Source organism: Antrostomus carolinensis, unplaced genomic scaffold (assembly GCF_000700745.2).
Source record: "Antrostomus carolinensis isolate BGI_N321 unplaced genomic scaffold, ASM70074v2 scaffold27574, whole genome shotgun sequence".
NCBI lineage: Eukaryota > Metazoa > Chordata > Aves > Caprimulgiformes > Caprimulgidae > Antrostomus > Antrostomus carolinensis.
In genome coordinates, this window is record NW_010313320.1 from 23802 (window position 1) to 45576 (window position 21775).

Genomic DNA, 21775 nt, shown 5'->3' on the forward strand with positions numbered 1-21775 from the left:
GTCTTTTTTGTTGTTGTTGTTGTGCTCTGACTTTCATAAATTAATAGTAATTAGAATGTAAAACTAAAAACTCATCTTACAAAGCTTTATTTCTTTCAGAGAAACAGTCTAGGATATCTTAGAAGTGGTCCCAGAAGAAATACTCATATGGGAAAATGTTACTGTTTCCCTAAGCATGGTCACAGAGAGTAGAATACACAGTTTTGTAGCAGAGGCCTCATGTTTGGCTAAGGCCATGTTGGCCTGTCTGCTATTTTATGATCTTGTTCTGCAGCCTTTAAAAATTTCCTGTAGAAGCAGAGAGTAGTGGAGTACAAAGTAGTGGAGAGTGCACACATTATCCTGTGTTTAAGTCTCGGGCACCATTCCATAGTGCTAATACCTCCATTCACTTCACCAAGTTACTGGCATTTATTTATGGGTGTCAGTTGTCTTTCTGTCTCTTTCTGACAGGTACTGCCCAACAATGTTGTGACACTATTAATCACCTGAAGCGCATAATCAAGCATAAAGCGCCTTCTCTGAACAAGGAAGGAAAACGACGAGTACCACGGTCAGCAATTTGCCTGGTTTTTTTTGCTTTTTTAATATTGCGTTTTAATTAACAACATATGTAGTTCCATTAAACACTTGGGATTCTGAACGAGGGATTCATCCTGTGACTGTTGCTGATGCACATCTCCTGGTATGTCTGTTGAAGTGCTGGTCAGCAATGCTGGATGTGATACTAGAGAGGATCATGATGGTCATTCTTTATTCCAGCACAGTGAGCTTGCTTAAGTTTGGCAAGGACAGGCAGAAAAGAAAAGCGATGTTCCCTCACAGCAGTGTTTCTAATAACATTAGCACTGGTGCTACAAAGCAGTTGGAGGAAACTCTTCCAAAGTCTGTCTTATCGCTGTTAAATGTTAGCAGAAGTAGCACAAGCTGCAATAGGATGATCAGCAGTTAGAGGAGCAGTGAAAAAGGTGGAAGAAGCAATAATGGATTTGATATCAGGCTGGATGAAGCTCTGAGTCACCTGGTCTGATCTCATAGTTGACCCTGCTTTGAGCAGGAGATTGGACTAGAGACCTCCTGAGGTCCTTTTTTACCTGAATTATCATATGAACCTAAAGAAACAGGCAAGTGGAGTCTGAGAGTTAGCTCACTGGTGTGGCATTTGGTAAATAGGGAGACTGGATAATTAGGGATGGGAAAAAACTATGTGGCTTATTTAAGCTTTAATCTCCATTTTTGTCTCTAAGTGTTACAAACAGAAGGGAAGAGACCTGATTCTGCTTTTTAAATTGTTGCTACAAAGACTATGCTCTGGGTATCCAAAGTAGAGTGGGGAGAAGGGAAAGCAATGCAAGCTGTGCTTGTAGAAGAGCTCTTCCTTGTAGTGCAGATGGGTTGTGGTTAGGTAGATTTATAATACTCATGGAACTTTTTTTTTATTTTATTTTATTTTTTTTTTTTTTGACTGGAAGACTATGGCTTCTTGGTAAATGTCATGAGGAATGTTAATCCTTAATATTTTTGTGCAGAGGATTTCCAGCTACTAAGTCAGTGTGTCTTCTGGACATTGTCATGTGGCTCTTGGTGCAGTGTGGACGACCTCAGACAGAGTGCCGACATAAAGCCATGGAGCTCTTCTATGAATTTGTTCCTTTATTACCAGGTATTTTAAGTCACAATGCATTAATTTCTGCTTTCTAAATACTGTGCATGCCTTCCCTCTATGTTTTTTATGCAAAGTGTTAATTACAAGAATAATTATTTTTTAAGTAAATGTCTGTTCACTGAGTGCTGTTAAATAGAAACTGAGTAGTTGCTCATGTTGGAAATCAAATACTGTGAGAACCTCAGGGTTTGGGGGATGTTTGTGGGCATAGAAGAGGGTTTTATTGCAAACTTCCTTCCGGCCAGGAAGGAGAACTTCCAGGCCCAGAAATACTGTTGTATCCAGCTCTGAAGGCAGTATTTCCTGACTGTGAACTAGCGGGAGTGTCCTACAAATTGTCCTCTTCCTTGTGGGTAATTTAAGTAGTATGACCAAGGCTAGACCAGAACCAGTATCTTCTGTGCTACAAGATCCGGTGTTATAAGATCCAGTTTAAAACATAAAGTTTGGACATGTCAGTCCATTTGCCTCTAATTCCTTGCTAGTTTGAAATGTGTTTTTCCTAGAGAACTTATATTTCTGTTTTTATTTCTACCAGGAAACAAGTCTCCATCTTCTTGGCTGGCTGATGTTCTAAAAAAACGAGATGTTTCTTTCCTCATTAAGAAATTTGAAGGAGGTGGCAGCAATGCCAAAAGTCCATCTGGGATCCTTTCTCAGCCAACTCTTCGTGGTATGCAGGAGCCCTTCAGTTTACAGACTGTCATGCGGTGGATGGATATGTTCTTAGCAGCGCTGGACTGCTACAATACTTTCTTTGAGCTGCGGATGATCAAACCTCATGAAATACTGAGTGAGTAATTAACTGTTGCATTAGGTTTATTCATGTCTGTTAACACAAAGCTCATCCAAGATGAGTTCCTAACTTGGACTTCAAGTTTTTTGCTTAAGTGTAGAATTGATGAATTTGACAAACTCTCCCAAAGATTTCAATGGCAGTTGTTGTACTGGGTGAAGAAATACTTTGTTAATAGCGTATCTAAAACTGCTTCCTTTTAGTCCTTAGAAATACACATTTTCATTTCTGTTTCTCAGTCATCTGCTCGCCAGAAGCTTCTTCTACTCTCTTATCTTCAAAAATTACTCTGTACAGCTAATTTCCCTCTGTTGAGGAGAGCAATAGGGTTTGTTTTGTTTTAAATCCTTCCAAAGCTATCTACCTGCTCTTTATTAATGTCTGGAGGGCACTATCAGAAGGCAATGAAAGAAAGTCCCCTTTTCACTTCAAGCCCTGTACATGTTACCTTTCTTTAGTTCCTGATGCTTCAGCTGTATTTGAATTTTGATCAGGTGCATAGTAATACCTTGTTGTAGCCATTGGGTCTCTCAAAATTTTTTTCATTTAATTATTCGTGTAGGTCTGAACATAATGTTTTCTATCGCTGATGGTACAGTTGCATAGTTACTTCCTATATGACGTCTTGTACAAGTTCCAGATAGTCTGTGTCATCTCTTATCTTGATTTAAAACGATACTGTGAGATAATTGTTGGATGCAGTTAGCATAGGGCTAGATTATTCAAAACTAAGGATTTGTATTTTTTATCCTTTTTATTACACGTGCCTAAATCATAATCATTAATAAGTGCTTGTAATGATCAGTAAGTAGAAAGCTACTCTTCACTGCCCAGAATGTTAGTATTTGGAGCTGGCACAGGACTTCCAGAAGACACTGATGTGGTGGCTTTCTGTTTGTTATCTCAGTTCAACTGTTTTCTTCCAAACACAAAATAATACATTTAAAAATTGCTGTATTATTTCAGCTTAGTATGATTCTTCTTAGGTGTAAATGAAAGATCATCATTCTTGGAAGCTGTGCAGTTCTTCCTTGAAACTATTGCATTGCATGATATCCACGCAGCAGAGCAGTGCTTTGAAGGCAGTTCAAAAGGCAGCATGTTCAGTCCACAGGAGAGAGACATGTATAATTACAGCAAGTGTACTATTATAGTCCGGATCTTGGAGTTTGTCACTATGATCCTGGAGACGTGCCAGCAGGATTTTTGGAAGGTAGGCACTGAAATCTCTAGTGGATAAAAGATACAAATTTTATATGTAGGTAAAGATTTGTGTTTTCATTGTGAGCTTAGTTCACTGGAGAACATCATCGTTAGTGGTGCTTTAATTGAAAGCATGACTGAGCATTGCAAACTGTTACAGTCTTTGCATGTAAGTGGAAAGAATTATATTGCACAGTTGAATTTTAGTGAGGGATGTAGTTTTGATTAGAGGAATTAATATTTCCTGGATATTCCAGTTGTATATTGACTATGAGATTCCTATATGTTGACTGTGAGATTGCTGCTCTGTATGGAGTACTTGCAATGAATATTTCCTGTATGACTCCTGATGGCCTTAAATGTGTGGAGGCAACAGCTACTTGAAAGGCAGAAAGTCAGATTGTGGCAATTCTTTATTGAATTCAGTATAGATATTCAGGTCTCTCCATTTGATGTAATATAAACTGTATTTAACTATATAAAATATATACTTATGACACACTGCCAAGTTTAGTTCTGAGACTGTGACTGTCTCTTGTTTTCTCTAAATTTCTAATAGTGTGCACAGAGGTGTGCATCTGGATTTCAAGGTGATTATGGGTGTCTAATTAAGACTGAAACAGGCCTATATGGACTTAAGAGATCTTATGTGCAGTTTGATGAGATAGCATATATCCTATGTATATTTTTATAGATACTTAATTTCTGTGTAGTAGCATGTTTGATTGAAAGTGAGACATTTCACAGAGAAAGAGGACACTTATTGAGAATATTTATTATTCCATGTTTGGTTTCATTTCAGATAAAAAGACTAATGATAAATTATGAAAAATAAAATATGGAACTCTAAATTAAATTTTAAATAAAGCTTTTATTTAATGTTTTATGCTTTCTAGCTACTTGAGAAGGAACTGCTTAATGCAAAACTTATAGAGCTTCTGGTGATGACAGTGTGTGATCCATCACACGTAGGCTTTAACACAGCTGATGTGCAAGTCATGAAAAATCTCCCAGATATCTCAGTAAAACTCATGAAAGCTTTAATGAAATCTCCCTATAAGGAATCTTTGAAACTCTACATTAAAAAAAAAATAACACTGCAGAGGTAAGTAGGGGTTTTCCAGTAAGCATGAATCCAGAAAAAATGCCATTCACCATGAAAAAATGAAAGTAAATAATGTTGTGTATGGTTGCACATAGAGCTCCCCACCAATGTAATGTTATTGCTTCTCTTTTCTCATTAGCCTTGAGGACCTTTGTTCTGTTGATCTGTTTAATTCAGATGCACGTTTTGATCAAGTTAGGTTTAGTGCTGTCCTTTCTGCCTGCAAGCAACTCCAGAAATCTGGCCTGCTTCATTCAGTTCTTCATGATCAGGTAATTGTTTATGTAGAAAATAATGGTGAATATTTTTATACAGTGAAGAGCTTTTCTTGTGTAAAAGACTAGTATGAAAACAGAGAACAGATCAGATGAAGTTGTATAAAATTAGATCAACAGTGAAGATCTGGTGTTTAATGGAATCAGAAATAAATGTTTTATGTTTCCTCTACAAATCTGAGTAGCACAATACTGAGGTTTGAATGATCTGCATAATTATGTCTGTCTCTGCAATTTCTAAGGCCTGGAGGCAACCAGAATCTACCTAAAAATTTGTATTAGTGAGCTTCACAAGACTGAAAGCTCAAAAAATTGGGATTTACTATCCTATAAAGGAGGCATTTTTCAACGATTTTTAAACAGAGCACATTATAAAAGGAATGCCTTCCGGCTGATCAGAAGCAATATAGTGGGTCTGAGTTGCAGGAAGACAGAACAGAGCATAGTTGGGGGGTGGGGATCTAGGCTATATTAGTTGAATTCTTTCTACTCAGTTTCTGATTGTAGTAAATCTCTATTTTACTTCGGGTAATTGAAGGAAAACAGACTATGCAATAGCCAAAAGGACTGAGAGACTTTGTCTACTGGTGAGCAAGGCTATATTTAACGAGTAAAAAAAATACTTAATTTCTGTGCAGTGTTTGCCATCCATCCTCTGTGTCTAAACAAAAACTAGAGCTGTGATTGTAGGATGGTGATATTCAAGGAGCTGCATGGTTTACCTTTTGTGACCCACCCATTTTGACTAAGCTGTTCATTTTATTTCTGTAGTAATGGTGTTAACTTGAAAAAGATCTGGGGAAGGATCAGAATCTTTTGAAGATTTTCAGATTACTATTAGTTTGTTCTGAACTTTTTACACAACAGGGTTGTCTTGTTAAAAATCTTGTTCCTCAGTTAGAAAGGTGTCTTGTCATGGTACATTTGCATTGCTTGGTAAGAAAATGACCTGTAGTTCAAGTGTTTTCATTAGCTATACAGATGGATTGGAAGGCCTTTATGTTACTTTTTCAGCTTACATTAATTGTCATGTATGTTTCTTTATTTCCATAGGATGAAGGGCCTCATTTCTCTGTTGGCTCTAAGCTTCTTTCAGCTGTTTATAAAGGCATTGCGCCTGGGGGTGAAAGGCTGTCTCTTCCATCGTTGGACATCAGCAGTAAGCGTTTAGCTGATAGACTCCTGCAGCTAGCCTTTGCTATTGATGACCAGGTAGGATACAGTTCTCCAGTTTTAGTACTCAATCATCATTTAATACTCATCATTAATAGTCTTCTTGACTATTAATTTTGAGTAGAAGAGGCTAATGTTTTATTTGTACTCCTACAGAGGAGCTGTAAGGATTCTCTGGCTTAACTGAGTGACAATTTTAGATAACAAGCATTTCAATATTCTGTTCATGCTTTATTTTTGTGCTTTCTGGTAACTTAAAACAGTTTGGGACTGGAGCTTTAAAAAACTCATGTACTTTTCTAAGAAATAGATGACATTTAATGTACTTGGGATAACTCTGGTTTTATGCCTTAATTTTCACAGTGTGAGGAGCTAGTAAGTCTGCTGTTGAACACAGTAGTGTTATCTGTGCCACTATCAGGAACATCCCAGAAGAACCTGATCAATTTCTCTCATGGACAGTATTTCTACAGCCTGTTCTCAGAAACCATCAATCTACAGCTGCTGAAAAATGTGGATGTGATCATAGTCCAGCTGATGGAATCATCTGTCAGCAATCCCCAAATGGTAATAGACTTCTACTTTAAAAGGACAAAGTCAAATAGGAATGTTAGAAGTAATACTATAGGTGGATGTAACAGAGTGTGTAGTAGGGGGAAAAGTGCATTTGATTGCACTTCAGACAGCATTGCATTGATAGGTCGGTTTGGGTTTTTTTGTCATGGCCTACTGGCACTACCTTTATGATCTCTGGCAACCTGACATAACTTGGGCTGTCTGTCTCATATCAAACTGAGTGGGAAGTACTTGCCTGTTACCTATCCTGAAATCTATGCATTTCAGGATTTTTTTTGCATAGTATTTCAGATCAAGAATGTCCTTTCTAAGCAAGTCTGATTATTCCCATTTACTGTGCTTTGATTTTCATTGCAGAGTGGTCCCAGAGCACATGGACTGGATTTGTTTTGGATAAAACTAAACTGGAAAATAAATTCTAACCATTAATGGGCATTTAGTCCACAGGACTAGAGTAGAGCTAGATCGAAGTATTAAAAGGAGAGACATACACATGCACAACCTCCCATGACCTGAAATAAATACAGGGTAGTTGTCACATACTCAGTGTCAGCACCACTTGCTTTGCTCAACATATTTTCTCCTGTTGGTCCACACTACTTACTGATGTAGAGCTCACGTTCAGGTCCGTGAAGGAAATGTATCATAATTGAGAAGCCTTCTTCCAGTGCTTCTGATAAACAGAAGCATCAAAAAGAAAGATCAAAAGTCCACTTTCCCTTTTGCTTAAAAAGATGCTTAGGAAAGTAGACTATTCTTCTAAAAATAATTGGATTTTTGTAAATCCGAGATGTTATACTTAAAGATATTACTTCCAAATAACATTTTAAAACACTGGGAGCATAATTTTTTATGATACTAGAAATTGTTTAATGTGACTGTAGAAGGATGTTCATATGTTTTAAAAGACTAGTTCTTGTGATGACTTTCTAGTGTTTCCTGTGCAGAGCATGCCACAATAGATTTACTTTTAAAAGTGTCTCTGATAAGTGATAGGCAACTAATTTACACTGGCTACATGTGGCAATAGTGTTAAAAATCTTCACTTCATTAATTTAAGTAAATAGCCAAATTGGGTCAAACAAACACTTTTTTGTTTTCTGCTCTCTGATGTTCTTTGCCTGACTTTTAAAAATATATATTATGGATTACATTTGATAAGATACCTCTTTTTTAGCTTTAAGCATTTGTGATGTATAGGAAGAAAAAATAAGGTTTATTTTACTGAACCCATCCCAATCAGTGAAATCACAAGGTTGGTAAGATTAATCCTATTTATTAGGTGGTTGCCAACTATTAGGAGAATGCAGAATTCAAGTTTAGAAGTCAGTGACCATTAGTTGTTGAAGAAAAGAGATTGAAGCATACTTAGTTCGTATCTGGTATGCCATGGTTTATTTTTCTTTTCAAAATATAAGCTAATAAGTTAGCATATGTGCTGTTTTTCCCATTTCTTTACACTATAACTAAAATTTTAAAGTCTTGATCTTTAGAGTTATTCTGGATTATCATTTATTTCTCCATATTCACACAAAATGAAGGAACTGTTGCATTGTACTCTGAGTGAAACAGGAAAAAACTGGATAGAAGTATCTTTTTGGAAAAGTGTGTGCTTTTAATTTCCTGCAGAGAGACTTCTCCTGTATCCTTTTGGGATTTAAATCTGGCATTGCTCTTTAATGCTTTTTTTATGATTGCCTATACCAGTGAAGAGATTCTATCATCCTTTCATTTGAGATGCAAGAAACTACTTGCTGCTTTTCCTTCCAGGTTGGTAGCATTTTGAATGGCATGTTAGATCAGAGTTTTAGGGAGCGTACTGTACGCAAGCAGCAAGGAGTGAAACTGGTCACAGCTGTGCTAAGAAACTGGAAGAAGCTTGACAGCTGGTGGGCCAAAGGTTCAGCTCCTGAGAGCAAAGTGGCAGTTTTGACCCTGCTGGCGAAAGTTCTGCAGGTATGCATTGCTTTATAAAATCCAGGTAACTTTCCTAATTCTGTAGGAATTGTATCTTGTTTTAAAGAAGTGCTATTTCATTCTAATGTTTTATGTTTGGAAAAAAAAAGGAAAAAAAGTTGGAGAATATCAGAATCTGATATTTTTTTATTTGCAAAGTACAAAAAATATTTGGACAGGCGGAAATTACTAGGTTTTTGCTCTTCTCACTCCCCCCTCTTTTTTTTTTTTTAACTACTCTCATGTTTTAGGTGCCCCTTCCTTCTAGAAAGTTGGTACAAATGCAGAGAGCAAACTTTGAAACTGAGCAGCCTCTGATAACATTCTTTGTCATGTTGACATCCAGAAAGTCGCAATGGAGTTCTACCCATATCAACATACTGCAGAAAGATCTTTATTTTAAAGACCTTTAATTTTTGTTACATTGAGGTTTTGGTCTTTTTTTCTTTTTCTATTTTTAAAACACAATTTATCTACTTATCCTATTGAAGTTTTTTCAAAACTTGTAAAAGTAGTTGTACACAAATATGCACGAAGATCATGGATTGAGATTTTTTTTTCTTTTTTATAATTAATTATTTTAAACTTGAATTGTTTTAAAGGTATGTGTTAGAACACAGAATGCGAGCTGTATTGCTGTATTAGCTGGCACTGAAGTGACCAGTAGGAAATCTGGCTTTGAGAGGAAGCTTAATATTTTTTTTGAACTGGAAAATTTCCAACATTATGATTTTGTTTGTACTGTGTAGCAGCTTTTAGAGTTCCTTTTGATAGTAGTTTTAAAATCAAAATCACTCTGTTCGTGCTTTCTGTTAATTCAGTGTATTTTTGGAAAGAAACATTTCTATAGCTTGTGGGTTTTTTATTGTTGATTAATATAATGATCTCTTTGACTAGTTAAAAAAACCAAACAAACTAATTTTTTTGTTTCTTCTGTCTTTCCAGATAGACTCTTCAGTTTCTTTCAACACTAATCATGAAGCATTTACAGCTGTTTTTAATACCTATACCAGTCTACTTACTGATGAGAATTTAGGATTAAATCTTAAGGTAAATTGCTTACTTCAGTGGCTTTGATGGCCTCTCCAGATTAGAATTAGTCATTTATTAAATTCCCTGTTATTTGGCTTAAATTTCACCTTAGTTTGCACAGTAACATGGACATCACTTCCATTTTTTATTCTCCTATTCAGCTTCCTGAAAATTGTAAATTGTCATTTTTGTTCTTCAGACAGAAGGCAATATCACAGATACTGGGTTTAGGTGCTCCTTTTTTTTTTTTTTCCCTCCTGAAAGGCATGTAATTTTTAGGGAAAAACTTACTGTCAGTTGCAAATATTTTAGAACTCTAAAGTGTTCAGAGAAGTGATGGCTAGTCAGGCTTTTAGCAAGGACTAGCTTTTCCTACATGTCAAATTACAAACATCTACCATGATTTTAATCTATGTCTATGTCTGCAAGTGTGAGACCAGTAGTAATGGGTTAACTGCTATATGTTACTTGGTCAGGAGAGGGAGATAAAGTACTGCATACTGAAAGTGGACGATCCTGGAGTGTAACGTTTGGACTAGAAGATTAAAAATTTTCTACTTATGAAGCATCTTTGCATACTTACTGCTCTCTCAGTCTACCTTTAGCTAGATAGAGTTTTGTACTTTGCTGTGCACTCAGAATAGTCTGGGATCTTGCTTTAGCTGCCAGGTGGTGTGTTAAATCAGTCACTTATGTGATACTGGCTGCTTGCTTAAAAGGACGGTGAGATCTTATTCATAGCCGTGTCAGCCATGAGATGTTAATTAGCTTTTAAATCCTAATCAGCAGTGACCAAAGCTTGTTTTCTGAACTAGCACCTGGAAGATGAACAGCTACATAACACACCTTTGTCAGTACACTGAGGCAGTGAATCAATAAGCACAGACACTGCTGCTTATTTTGTGGTTCTAATCAACTTGCTTCATAGTTAGAGAATATTTGTTTTTTTTTAGTGTGAAACTGTATTTCTCTTCTTCAGGGCCAAGCAGTGATAATTCTGCCATTCTTCACTAATTTGACTGGAGAAAAACTTTATGACCTTAAGAATGCTCTTGATCAACTTGTAGCTTTCAGTTTTCCTATGAGGTCGGATGAGTTTCCTAAAGGAACCTTGAAGCACAATAACTATGTAGACTGCACTAAAAAGGTCAGTATTTTTATGAATGTGTAATTAGAAGCCTAAGTGGACTATGTCTAGAAACAATGTTTCACACAGTCTGGAATTACAGAGATACCTTCAGCTCCTCTAAGGACATGAGTTTTTGTTTCTGAGTTATCTCTTTATCCAGAAGTTTAATTTCGAGATACACGTTAAATTACACATATTATATACATATATTATTCTGAGCATCTGCTTCTGATCAGTATTGAAAAATAATTACACAATTAGATGGAATTTATTTGATCCATTGTGACTCCTTATTTTATGTTTTACTTCTTTCAGTTTTTAGATGCATTAGAATTGTCTCAGAGTCCAATGTTGTTGCAGTTAATGACAGAAGTCCTCTGTAGGGACCACAGACATTTCATGGAAGATTTATTTCAAGCCAGCTTCAAAAGAATTTCCAGAAGGTGAGTTTGGTCTGTTGGATTTTGCTCTTGTTCATGTCGAATTTTTGCTGAAGCAGATGCGCTTCCTCTATTATGTTGTCCTTGTAATAATGATTATTTACACTGTAAAGTTTTATGTAATAGTTTTAATTCAGATTTTGCTCTTGTCTTCACTTCCAAAAATATTTTTGAAGTGTGAACAAGTGGCACCAACTTCCAGATAACACTTCCAAAGCCTAGGCAAATTTTGTAAAGCTTTCTGTAAATGAGCATGTTCTGACACAGTTCAGTTGAAGACAGTAATTGTGTGTGATACCTGTATTTTCTCTCCCTGTATAACCACATGATTACTGCAGTTGAAAACACTTAAACTGACACTGAATTACTTTGTTCAACCCCTTTCAAAACATAGCAGCACGTTTATTTAATTTAATGTTTCTGGAGTGGTAAATTGTAGACACAAACATACTGTGACCACAGAAGAGGTCTTCAGTCTCTTTCGAACCAAACATTCCAATTTATGATGGGCTATTAAGTAGTGACTATTTTGGACCATATAGTTTCCTGGACAAAGTCATTTTTCTTATGCCCAGATCCCATTTCTGAAGTTTTAGCTTTTATAAAATTATTCAGAACAGTTCATGTAGTAGTGGAACATTTGACAGGCCACAGAAGGACCTGATAACTATGAAATCTCCCTTTTTCTGTGTTTGCACCCATCCTTCACATGTACCAGACAATTTTTTTTTTTTTTTTTAGTTTGTTCAGTGAAAATGGGCTGAGAAAGTTAATAATTGCTTTTGGATTAAACTAACAAAGATATACAAACAAGTTCACCATCTTTTGCAGAGTAAGAAACTGAGATTTTCTTTGGAGAGCTCACCAAATAAGTGGTGATCACCAATTTGGAATCACCAATTTGGAATCACCAATTTGGAATCACCAATAAGTGGTGATTCAACCTGATCTTGCGTGTCTTGTAGGATGATAATCCAGGAGGGTATGAACACAGACAAAAAAAAATTTAAATATCAGGGGGTTTTGAAACATAAATGGAGTCTGGTAAAAGAGTTGTTATCTTGATATTTCCATCTTGTTTAGGAGCACCACTGAAAAACAAGTGATACTGTTGGACACTGTTCACAAAATGTTCCAGAGTGAAGACCTTCTTTCAAACACAACCCGTCAAGCTTTTCTGGATCGCTCCCTCCTCACTCTCTTGTGGCACTGCAACTTGGATGCACTGAGAGAATTCTTTGGCAAGATTATAGTACAGGCTATGGATGCACTTAGTTCCAGATTTACAAAGGTATTAATTTTTTTTTATTTTTTATTTATTTTGGTTTTTTAGGATTGGAGAAGATATAATAAAATGCTGGTGTTGGTATGTACATTTTGCTTAACTTTGAATGAGACACTAATTGTAACCATTTGCTGTCCAAATTTTCTGTATCTTGAAGCAGAATTTTGTGCCAATTACATAGTTTGGTTATTAGTGAGAAACTTTTATTTATTCTGCAACACATTATTGTTTTGAAGTTAATGTATGTTTGCATATCTACTGTGTATAAAAACTGAAGTTGAAATGTAATGTATGTGTATCGACAGGGGTGTGAAATTCTGTCAAAAGCAAAATCTCATTCTAACTTTGAAATAAAATTGTATAAAATTGTAACCTGTTACTGCATTGTAAGAGAGAGGTATTCAACCTCTGTAATGAAAACTCTTTAATTAGCTGCCTTCTAGAGAAAGAAACACAGCTTCTAATCATTGTAAAGATCCTTCAGCAAGGGATTAGGAGCACAGGTCTTCCTTTCTCTATTTACAGCCTCTACTCCAATTTAGAGTGTAGTTACAGGCAATGATTTTGTTGCTGGTGAAGGTCTCTGCTCTTGCCATAGTTCTTCACTCCTATGGTTTTGCTGATGCAGCTGTTTAAAGGCAGCAGGACAAACAAGATGCTGAAATGATTCAAATTTAGTAAAATATGAAAACCAAGTCTTATGTATAGTCACCCTCACCATGTTTCTGTTGTAAACATTGACAGCAAAGTCAGATGTATAAAGAAACTCATGAATAATATGCAGTATGGTGACTGGTATGTATGTTTTGCTTATAGGTGTCATGAGTCTGAACCATTACTTGGTATTCTGCTTATTTTACTCCAATATCACTATAATGATTTAGGCCAATTGTAGTTAAGACAGCTCACCTGATAAAGAACAAGTCAATATAGTTTTAAAAACTGTATTACACAGGAACTCAGAATCTGTCAGTCTTTTACCATCAGCTCTTTTCTCTGTTTTAGAAGGTAAAAGTAAGCTGAAGGCTGGTTAGTAGAAACTAGAGTAACTATTTAGGAAGGGCAGGATCCAGGAAATCTTTCTGAGGTTTTGCTTATTTTTTTCCAGTCCAATGAATATACTTTTGATACACAAGTCACCAAGAAAATGGGGTATTACAAGCTGCTAGAAGTGATGTATGTGCGACTTTCAAAAGAGGATGTTTACTCCAAAGACTCTAAAATTAACCAAGCTTACTGTGGCTCCGTAAGTGTAGAAGGAAATGAACTTACCAAGACACTAATAAAGTAAGACTATTTTTTTTTAAATTTCTTTATAATTTCTAATTAGGTTTTAGGCAGATACACTTTCTAGAATCATAGAATGGTTTATGACCTTTAAAGGTCATCTATTCCAACCCCCCTGCAGTGAGCAGGGACACCTTCAACTAGATCAGGTTGCTCAGAGTCCCATCCAACCTGACTTTGAATGTTTCCAGAGATGGGGCTTCTACCGTACTTAAGTATGCCATATAAAGCAGAAGATTGATTTGTTCAAGGGAAAATGTAATCTGTGATTTAGCTTTTGATTTTAAATGTAATACACAATATTGAATTTGGATTGATAGAATGATCTCTAGTGTAGACTACAGGCCTATGTCAGGATAGCTTTTGCCTTCTGTCTTTACCATTTTTTTCTATTTGTTAAGCTTACGCTTTTGTTTTTGCCTTTCGGTATGATTCTTGTCCCTTAATTTGTGTTTTCACAATTTCAGTTTCAGTATACTTACACTTCTATGTAAAGTATTGTTCTGTGTTGTAAAATGGGTCTTTATATGACTGATGAGAAGATGGGATGGATTTTCATTTACATTTCCTAGTGTAGCAGCACACCCAGTAGGTGGAATTTGATTTAATCACCACTGCAGAGGGGCACAAAAGGTTAATACTGAATATATATGGTAATCAATGTTATTTAGTTTGTTTAGTATTCTGAAAAAAATAATATGTCTGAATTGCTGTTCTTTTTGTTCTGTTTTAATTTTATTTTACAATACTATGTCCTATGAGGACTTTAGAGAATTTCTTGGCTATGATTCGCAGAAGATCTATAAATGACTGTGGGCAAAAGACATATATAAATTGCATCTAAACTGCCTTTCTCTGGGTAATCTATAGCATAGCTTCACAAGCCTGCAAATTTCTTCCCAATTTCTTGGGAAATGACCATGAGAGATATTTATGCATGTGTTGCAACATATCTCAGTCTTATCCAAAAATGGCCTACCATTGTATTCCTGACATTAAGGACTGCTGTGTAAATTCTCTGACTGGGGCCTTTCCTCTGCTTCTTAAAAAAAGAATTCTGATGATCTTTTCTTGCCTGTTTGTATTTTAAGGTCATGCTATGATGCGTTTACAGAAAACATGGCAGGAGAGAGTCAGCTGTTGGAGAAGAGGAGACAGTATCACTGTGCAGCATATAATTGTGCTATTGCTGTTATCAGTTGTGTCTTCACTGAAATTAAATTTTATCAAGGCTTTCTTTTTACAGAAAAATCAGAAAAGGTGAGAAGCTGTTATTGCTGTTAGAAAGCTTCCAGAGCATGAGACCCAAAGTGATTTTACCTGATTGCAGTAAATCAAAGCATCGAACCCGAATGACGTGCACTTATATTAACAAACTACCTAGTGAGGCAACAGGAGTCGTAGCTGACTTTCTTGCATCCTTTGTGCAATTTGAATTACTGATTAAGATTTTACCATCTGTTTAGGAATGAATTAGTGATACATTTACCCAGTTTTCCTTCCACTCAATCAATTTTCTAAAATATGAGAGAAAAAAAAACCACTATTGTTAAAGTTCTCCAGTGCTTGGAATATGCTTGAATAAGAAATACTCTCTTTACAGAGCACATTGTCTACTCAAGAATGAGTAGCTGAATAGCAAAATTTTCTTAAAAGTATTGATCCAGAAGAGAAAGTATGCCACATTTTCTATATTGTATGTTGATCTGTTGCTTTTTAAGAAAAAATAAAATACGTTCAGAGCAATTGTTACTGTGTGCAGCATTCTAATTTTAACATTTCCAAACATGCTTTGGTTTGCAGAACTTGCTGATTTTTGAAAATCTGATAGACCTGAAGCGTCAGTATACATTTCCTATAGAAATTGAGGTGAGTGGAATTTCTGAGCTTTGAGTATGGCTTTAACAGTGTAGTCACTGTAGACCAGGTGAATTTTTACATACAGAGAAAGAGGATTCTGTAGTGAATAAAAAATGGAGTATTCCTCTAATGTTTTAAAACACATTTTTCTGAGAGAAATCAAGACTTGAAACTTAGAACACACCTGCCATGCACTTAACTTTAATATACTTTTAGCACACTTACTCTGGTAATGAACGACTGTAGAGTTAAGCACCTTAGCTGTTGTTCTCGTAGCATCAATTATAGTAATTTACAACATGGTATTTCCAGTTATGTTAAATGATTTTTATAATGTTTTGGCAGTTCTGTAATAAATGATTGCAAATAAACTGTAAATTTTTTAAAAATATATATATTTTTTCAAACTTTATTTCTTGCTGTTTAGATGCCTCTGGAAAGGAAGAAGCGGTACATTGCTATTAGAAAGGAGGCCAGGGATGCCGGCAGTAGCGATCAGGGTATGATCATAGTCATTTGTGACTATGAAAAACAAAAATGCTTTCTTACTTTTCTTACATTGTTCATTAATGTGTTCCTAATCGGCTTCTACAGTAGCAGGAACAAATAAAAGCATTCAATGTACTTAATCGATTAACAACCAATTCCCACCCACCCTTAAGTTTTAGTGGCTAGTAAAGGCTTGTTCCTTGTAATTACCTTGATTAATGGTCTATTCTTTTTCCTATTTAGATGAACCCAAGTATTTAGCTTCTGCGTCCTACATGATGGATAGCAGTTTGAGTGAGGAAATGAGTCAGTTTGATTTTTCTACTGGAGTCCAAGGTTTTTCTTATAGCTCCCAAGATGTTACAGCTAGCAGCAATCGTTTCAGGAGAAAGGTAATTTAGTGACTTATGTGCTGTGAGGAAGAAAAGTTTTATGCTTTCTAGCAATCGCATATGTTTATTGGGGTTGAGAAAGAGAGAAATTTCTAGTCTCCTATTTTGTTCTACTTGACTGAGAATGCGCTCCTCCAGGAGATGAGGAAAGGGACTTGAGCTGCCTTGTGTCTCTTCCCTCTTTCCACTGTCTACAGCTGGAGAAACGCAATGCCCTACCTTGGGTTTCTAAAGTTGAGTAATGTGAGTGAAGTCCAGCCCGAGTTGTAAAAAGATGGCTTATGACTTTGTGTGCACTCAGGAGTATCCTGTGACAGTTGTGTTTTGCTCTTAAGCATCTGGTTTCCTCATTTGCCTCTTCTTTTGGTTTTAAAGGCACTTGACCAAACTGGTTGTATCAAATGCATGGAATAAATGATCAAACACTTTATTTTTGTATCTCTGTTGTGGCACCTTGTATTTAACTGTTGCTCTTGGAAGAGCAGCATTTAATATCTTCCAGGACTTGAAGTTGTGTTCCTTCTGCAGTGAAGAGATGTCTCATCACCAGTAATACAAATAGGATAGATATTTACTACAAAACAGAAAGCAAGTGTATCTGTCAAAGTAACTGTTAACATTGGTAAAAATAAACTGTTTCCATGTTTTGGAGCAAGGAAGTGTTTTATGTGAAACAACATGTCCATAAAAATAGTGCTTTCCGTCTGTGGAAGGTGTTAACACATTTTTTCAGCCATTAAATGAAATAATTTCTGTGATGTTCAGCTAACTCTTCCTGCTTCAAGCAGTTGCCACACTTATCATGGCAGGTAGTAAAGTCAGAGTAATGCGACTTTGACATCTGTTGGCACAGAAAGTAAAAGATGTGCTCAGCTGGTACATATATTTGAGAGGTGTCTCTTTGAACCACACATTTGATGTATTCCCTGTTGTGCACAATGAGCGTATAGTCAAATCTGTAAACACAGATGAGAATCACTCATTACATTATCATGATTTAAAGGAAAATTCTTATTATTAATCATAGTAACACTTTTTTTCAGGAAGCCACAGAATACATGGTTTTAAATGATGAAATGGAACTGGAAATGGATGAACTCAACCAACATGAATGTATGGCTTCTATGACTTCTCTGATTAAACATATGCAGAGGAATCAGATCTCACCCAAATTGGAGGAGGCCAGTATTAACCAAAAAGTTGGCATTTTTTTCACTCATTATACCAAGAAAAGGGAGTCATGATTGAATCCCTTTGTTTATTAATTTTCATGCCTATATTATAAGACCTGTGTGGCTCAAGATGGTGGCTTTTTGGCTTGGTAAGCCTGTTAGGTCCAGGAAGTGAGTTGATTTTTGCTCATCTCTTTTAAATTTCAGGGGTCAGTTCCAGTAGATCTTCCTCTTTGGATGAAATTTCTCCATGGCAAATTAGGAAACCCATCAGTACCACTAAATATTCGCCTCTTCATAGCAAAACTTATTCTTAATACTGAGGATGTGAGTATATTTTTGTCATATTTTTTTCTGTTAACATAATGGGTTGTAGTATAATATCAACTGTGTAACTTGTGGGGTAAAATATTTAATCAGCTGAGACTGATCAAATTGAGTAGTTTGCTGTGATAAAAGAGGGTGCATTTATAGCCCAAAATTCCAGATAGTGCTAGTATTTAGAACATAATAGAAATACTTTTTCTCCTACACTCCACTTCTATAAGTAGAGGGTGTTGGCAATATGTTTCTTATAGTAACTGAAAGTAATTGATTCATTGATACTGGGTAAGAGGTATGGCTGATTATGTTTGCCTTCTTTGAAAGAACAAGTATAATGTTTTTTAATGGTCACAGATGAGCCTTATGGAAACTCTTAGAGTTAAATGATGTTCTGGTTGCAGAAAGATATAAAGACAGCATAATTTGTCTTTGCCTAAGAAGAAGCATTTTCTAACTCTCATTCATAGGTAAAGCATTCTCATCCTATTTCGTACAGTGATTTTAAAGTATGATGTTTCAGTCTGAAATATTCCAAATCCAAAATGCAAAAAGGCTGATTTTCAGAATTAGTTCAAGAAGCTTTAACACCCACTTAAAGCTACTTTCTTAGTAAAGGTGTCTGAACTGGAAAGGTAGATGAATGGCATACTCTTTCCAATCCTTTAGGGTCAGGTTTTCTGCATGAGAGCTGGATTATGTGGGCCCCAGCGAAATAATTAACTTTATGTGAATACTTGGTTAAAGGTTTCTAAGCAGAAATAAGGAATGTAGTTATGGATACTTCGTATTTTTAAGCTCTTTTAATTTTTTTCTGGTTGTTGCTTCAGACGTTAAGCAAAGTGATAAGAATTTGATTTAGCAGTCTTACCTGTAATGATTATTGAATAACAGGTTATTGAATAGTTGGATAATTTGTACTTGATTGCTGATTTTCCTGTTTTCTATAGGTTTTCCGACCTTATGCAAAGCAGTGGCTTGGTCCATTGCTGCAGCTTGTTGTTTCTGGAAATAATGGAGGTGAAGGGATTCATTACATGGTAGTGGAAATAGTAGTTACTATCCTTTCCTGGACAAGTGTAACCACTCCTAAAGTAAGGAAATTTGAAATTCATTTTTATTATTATTGTCACTATTTGGTAAGGAATGAGGGAGTTTGCTATTACGCACTTATTTTCTACATCAGTCCACTGTTTCTTTTAGATACTAACTTCAAAAATAGATTATTTACTTGCTTGCTTTCATAAAACAATATATGCCTTCATGTTGGAATCGCTGTTGTTATTTTGCTCCTATTCATTGTAGGGGAATATTAAGGATGAGATTTTAGCTAATAGATTGCTTGAATTCCTGATGAAGAATGCCTTTCACCAAAAAAGAGCTGTGTTCAGACACAATCTGGAAATCATAAAGACAGTTATAGAGTGTTGGAAGAACTGTCTCTCCATACCTTACAGGTAAGCATTTAGACAATTGCTTTCTTTTATTAATATTTCAAGAATATAAGTGAATATTAACAAAGGAGATGAAAAGGTAAATTCAGCTGCAATAGTAAACATTTTGTCCATAGAGCTGACAGTAGAACTTCAGAACTGAACTCTCCGAAGGTTGTAACTTAATTTGCAAAACAACAAGGAGAGAGAGACAAAGAAAACATGTAGAGGATTACAATAGCAACAACAAAAGCAGGAGTAATCTCTGCAAAGACTTAGGTTTTATTTGAAATTTTGGATGTCGTCACTGAATATCCATACACTCTTACTAAGACTTCCGTGATCTGCTGTGCTTTTCAACTTGTTGCAGAGAATTTGTGTGGACTTAGTCTCTTTTTAGATTTTGTTTTGTTTGCAGAGACTTCTTCATTGAAACTAAATACCTGCTTCTTTCTGAATATATGCTTTATACTGATCTTGGTGGGAGTGTACATGCGTATATACATACTTTCTGCTGGTTTTGGTGGGGTTGTATGTGTGTATATATCTACATATACATAGAGAGTGACTGATTTCTGCTGTATGTATTTTGGGTTTTTTCATGTATATCACTACTTTTATGTTTTTATCCAACAGTTTAATATTTGAAAAGTTTTCTAATGGAGACCCTGATACAAAGGACAACTCGGTGGGAATTCAGCTGCTGGGAATTGTTCTGGCCAACAATTTACCTCCCTTTGACCCAAAGTGTGAAATAGATCGTGTCAGGTGAGAATCGCAGCTTTTTGGAGAATGATTTTGATAAAAGCTTAAGAAAAAGCAAGCACGTCTAACTTGTCAGCGTGAACTATGGGAACTGGATTGCTCCATAGTCAGAATTGTTTATCCTATCATCCCTTTGCTATTGTCTGTCAGATGTAATGCTTTTCTAGCTGCAAGCTGCAGACCACATTTATTCTGCAAAGTATCTAGAAGAATGTAAGCTTTTTTACAGTGGGCCCCAGGGTTGTAGTTTCATGGGAATTCCCAGAGTCAGGAATTGCCAAAGTAGGGATTTGAGACACTGCAGGTGGAAATCCACATTGTGCTGTATTCAGCTCTTCTAAAAGCAGTCACTGTTCCCCTGAGTAGCTCAGGTGAGTAGTTTGTTTCAGTTTAAAATTGGATGCTGGAGCAATGGCTTACAGCAGGTCTACCTTTTGTGTTAGGTATTTTCAGGCTTTGACCAGCAACATGGCCTTATTAAAGTACAAAGAAGTTTATGCAGCCGCAGCAGAAGTGTTGGGACTTGCCCTTCAATACATTGCTGAGAGAGAAAATGTAAGTGAACTGTATTGTGTGTTTCACTGTTCCTGACTTAATTCTATGTACGTTTTTTATATGACTGCCCAATTCAGCTCCAAAAATGAATGTATTTAAAACTCATCAGTCTTTGTACAACAAATTGAGTTAAAGACTTAAACTATTAATTCAAGAGGAAAAGAATTTGAGAGCAGACTAAGTGCAGATTTTTTGCCTTGCTGTTTTGGAGCTGATAGTGAATAGTCTGTTTCTGAGTCTTTGTTCAGCTTTTGCCAACCAGCAACAATGGCATGATACTTTTAAAGGTTTGGAGGTTTTTTAAGACAAAAAAAAAAATTGCAAGTTGTGAGGTTTGGGGCTGTCTTTTCAATATCTATATCTGAGGATGTTTAATAACTTTGTAAGTTTTGATGTAACTTTAAAAGGCATTGAATTTAATTTTGAATCCAGTTATTTTCAAGGTAGTGGATTAAGTGAATGCAAAACTGTTACTCATCAAATCCTACAGTACTAGAACTAGGGGATAGTGCTTGATGATCACAGAAATGAGTTTGAGACAAATTGCAAGTACAAGAAGTACTTCTTTACACAACAGTTAGTTCAAAGATAAATTAGGCAAATTCATGCACAGAATAAAAATTCATGAACAGATTCTAAAAACAATAGCCAACAAGGTACACTCTTACGTTCCCCAATTGAATCCAGATCCCCATGGGATCAGATGGATGCGTGTTAGGTTGTATGAGAGAAAAGGAGGAGAAAACGCAGCCACGCCCATGTGCTACCCCTAAATATCATCCTGCAGCTGCTATTAGAGGCAAAAATACCAAGATATTGCCTAGGTGGATTATTATTCTGACCTTGTAGGTTATTCTTACTTCTT

At 35.9% G+C, this 21775-nt stretch overlaps 1 protein-coding gene across 1 annotated transcript in view; it reads left to right on the top strand.

Moving 5' to 3' along the window:
* PRKDC (protein kinase, DNA-activated, catalytic subunit) overlaps positions 1–21775 on the top strand; it is an 83221-nt gene that overhangs the window by 23590 nt on the left and 37856 nt on the right. Inside the window, exons 28-51 of the mRNA XM_010167334.2 lie at positions 454–553; positions 1530–1663; positions 2205–2459; positions 3449–3675; positions 4562–4770; positions 4910–5042; positions 6099–6257; positions 6582–6785; positions 8565–8750; positions 9696–9800; positions 10762–10929; positions 11227–11354; positions 12435–12642; positions 13745–13923; positions 15015–15183; positions 15727–15792; positions 16211–16283; positions 16516–16664; positions 17708–17845; positions 18044–18163; positions 19108–19251; positions 19463–19614; positions 20227–20358; positions 20799–20910. Of these exons, the coding sequence (XP_010165636.2) occupies positions 454–553; positions 1530–1663; positions 2205–2459; positions 3449–3675; positions 4562–4770; positions 4910–5042; positions 6099–6257; positions 6582–6785; positions 8565–8750; positions 9696–9800; positions 10762–10929; positions 11227–11354; positions 12435–12642; positions 13745–13923; positions 15015–15183; positions 15727–15792; positions 16211–16283; positions 16516–16664; positions 17708–17845; positions 18044–18163; positions 19108–19251; positions 19463–19614; positions 20227–20358; positions 20799–20910 (3650 nt within the window). The remainder of the gene's footprint in view (positions 1–453; positions 554–1529; positions 1664–2204; positions 2460–3448; positions 3676–4561; positions 4771–4909; positions 5043–6098; positions 6258–6581; positions 6786–8564; positions 8751–9695; positions 9801–10761; positions 10930–11226; positions 11355–12434; positions 12643–13744; positions 13924–15014; positions 15184–15726; positions 15793–16210; positions 16284–16515; positions 16665–17707; positions 17846–18043; positions 18164–19107; positions 19252–19462; positions 19615–20226; positions 20359–20798; positions 20911–21775) is intronic.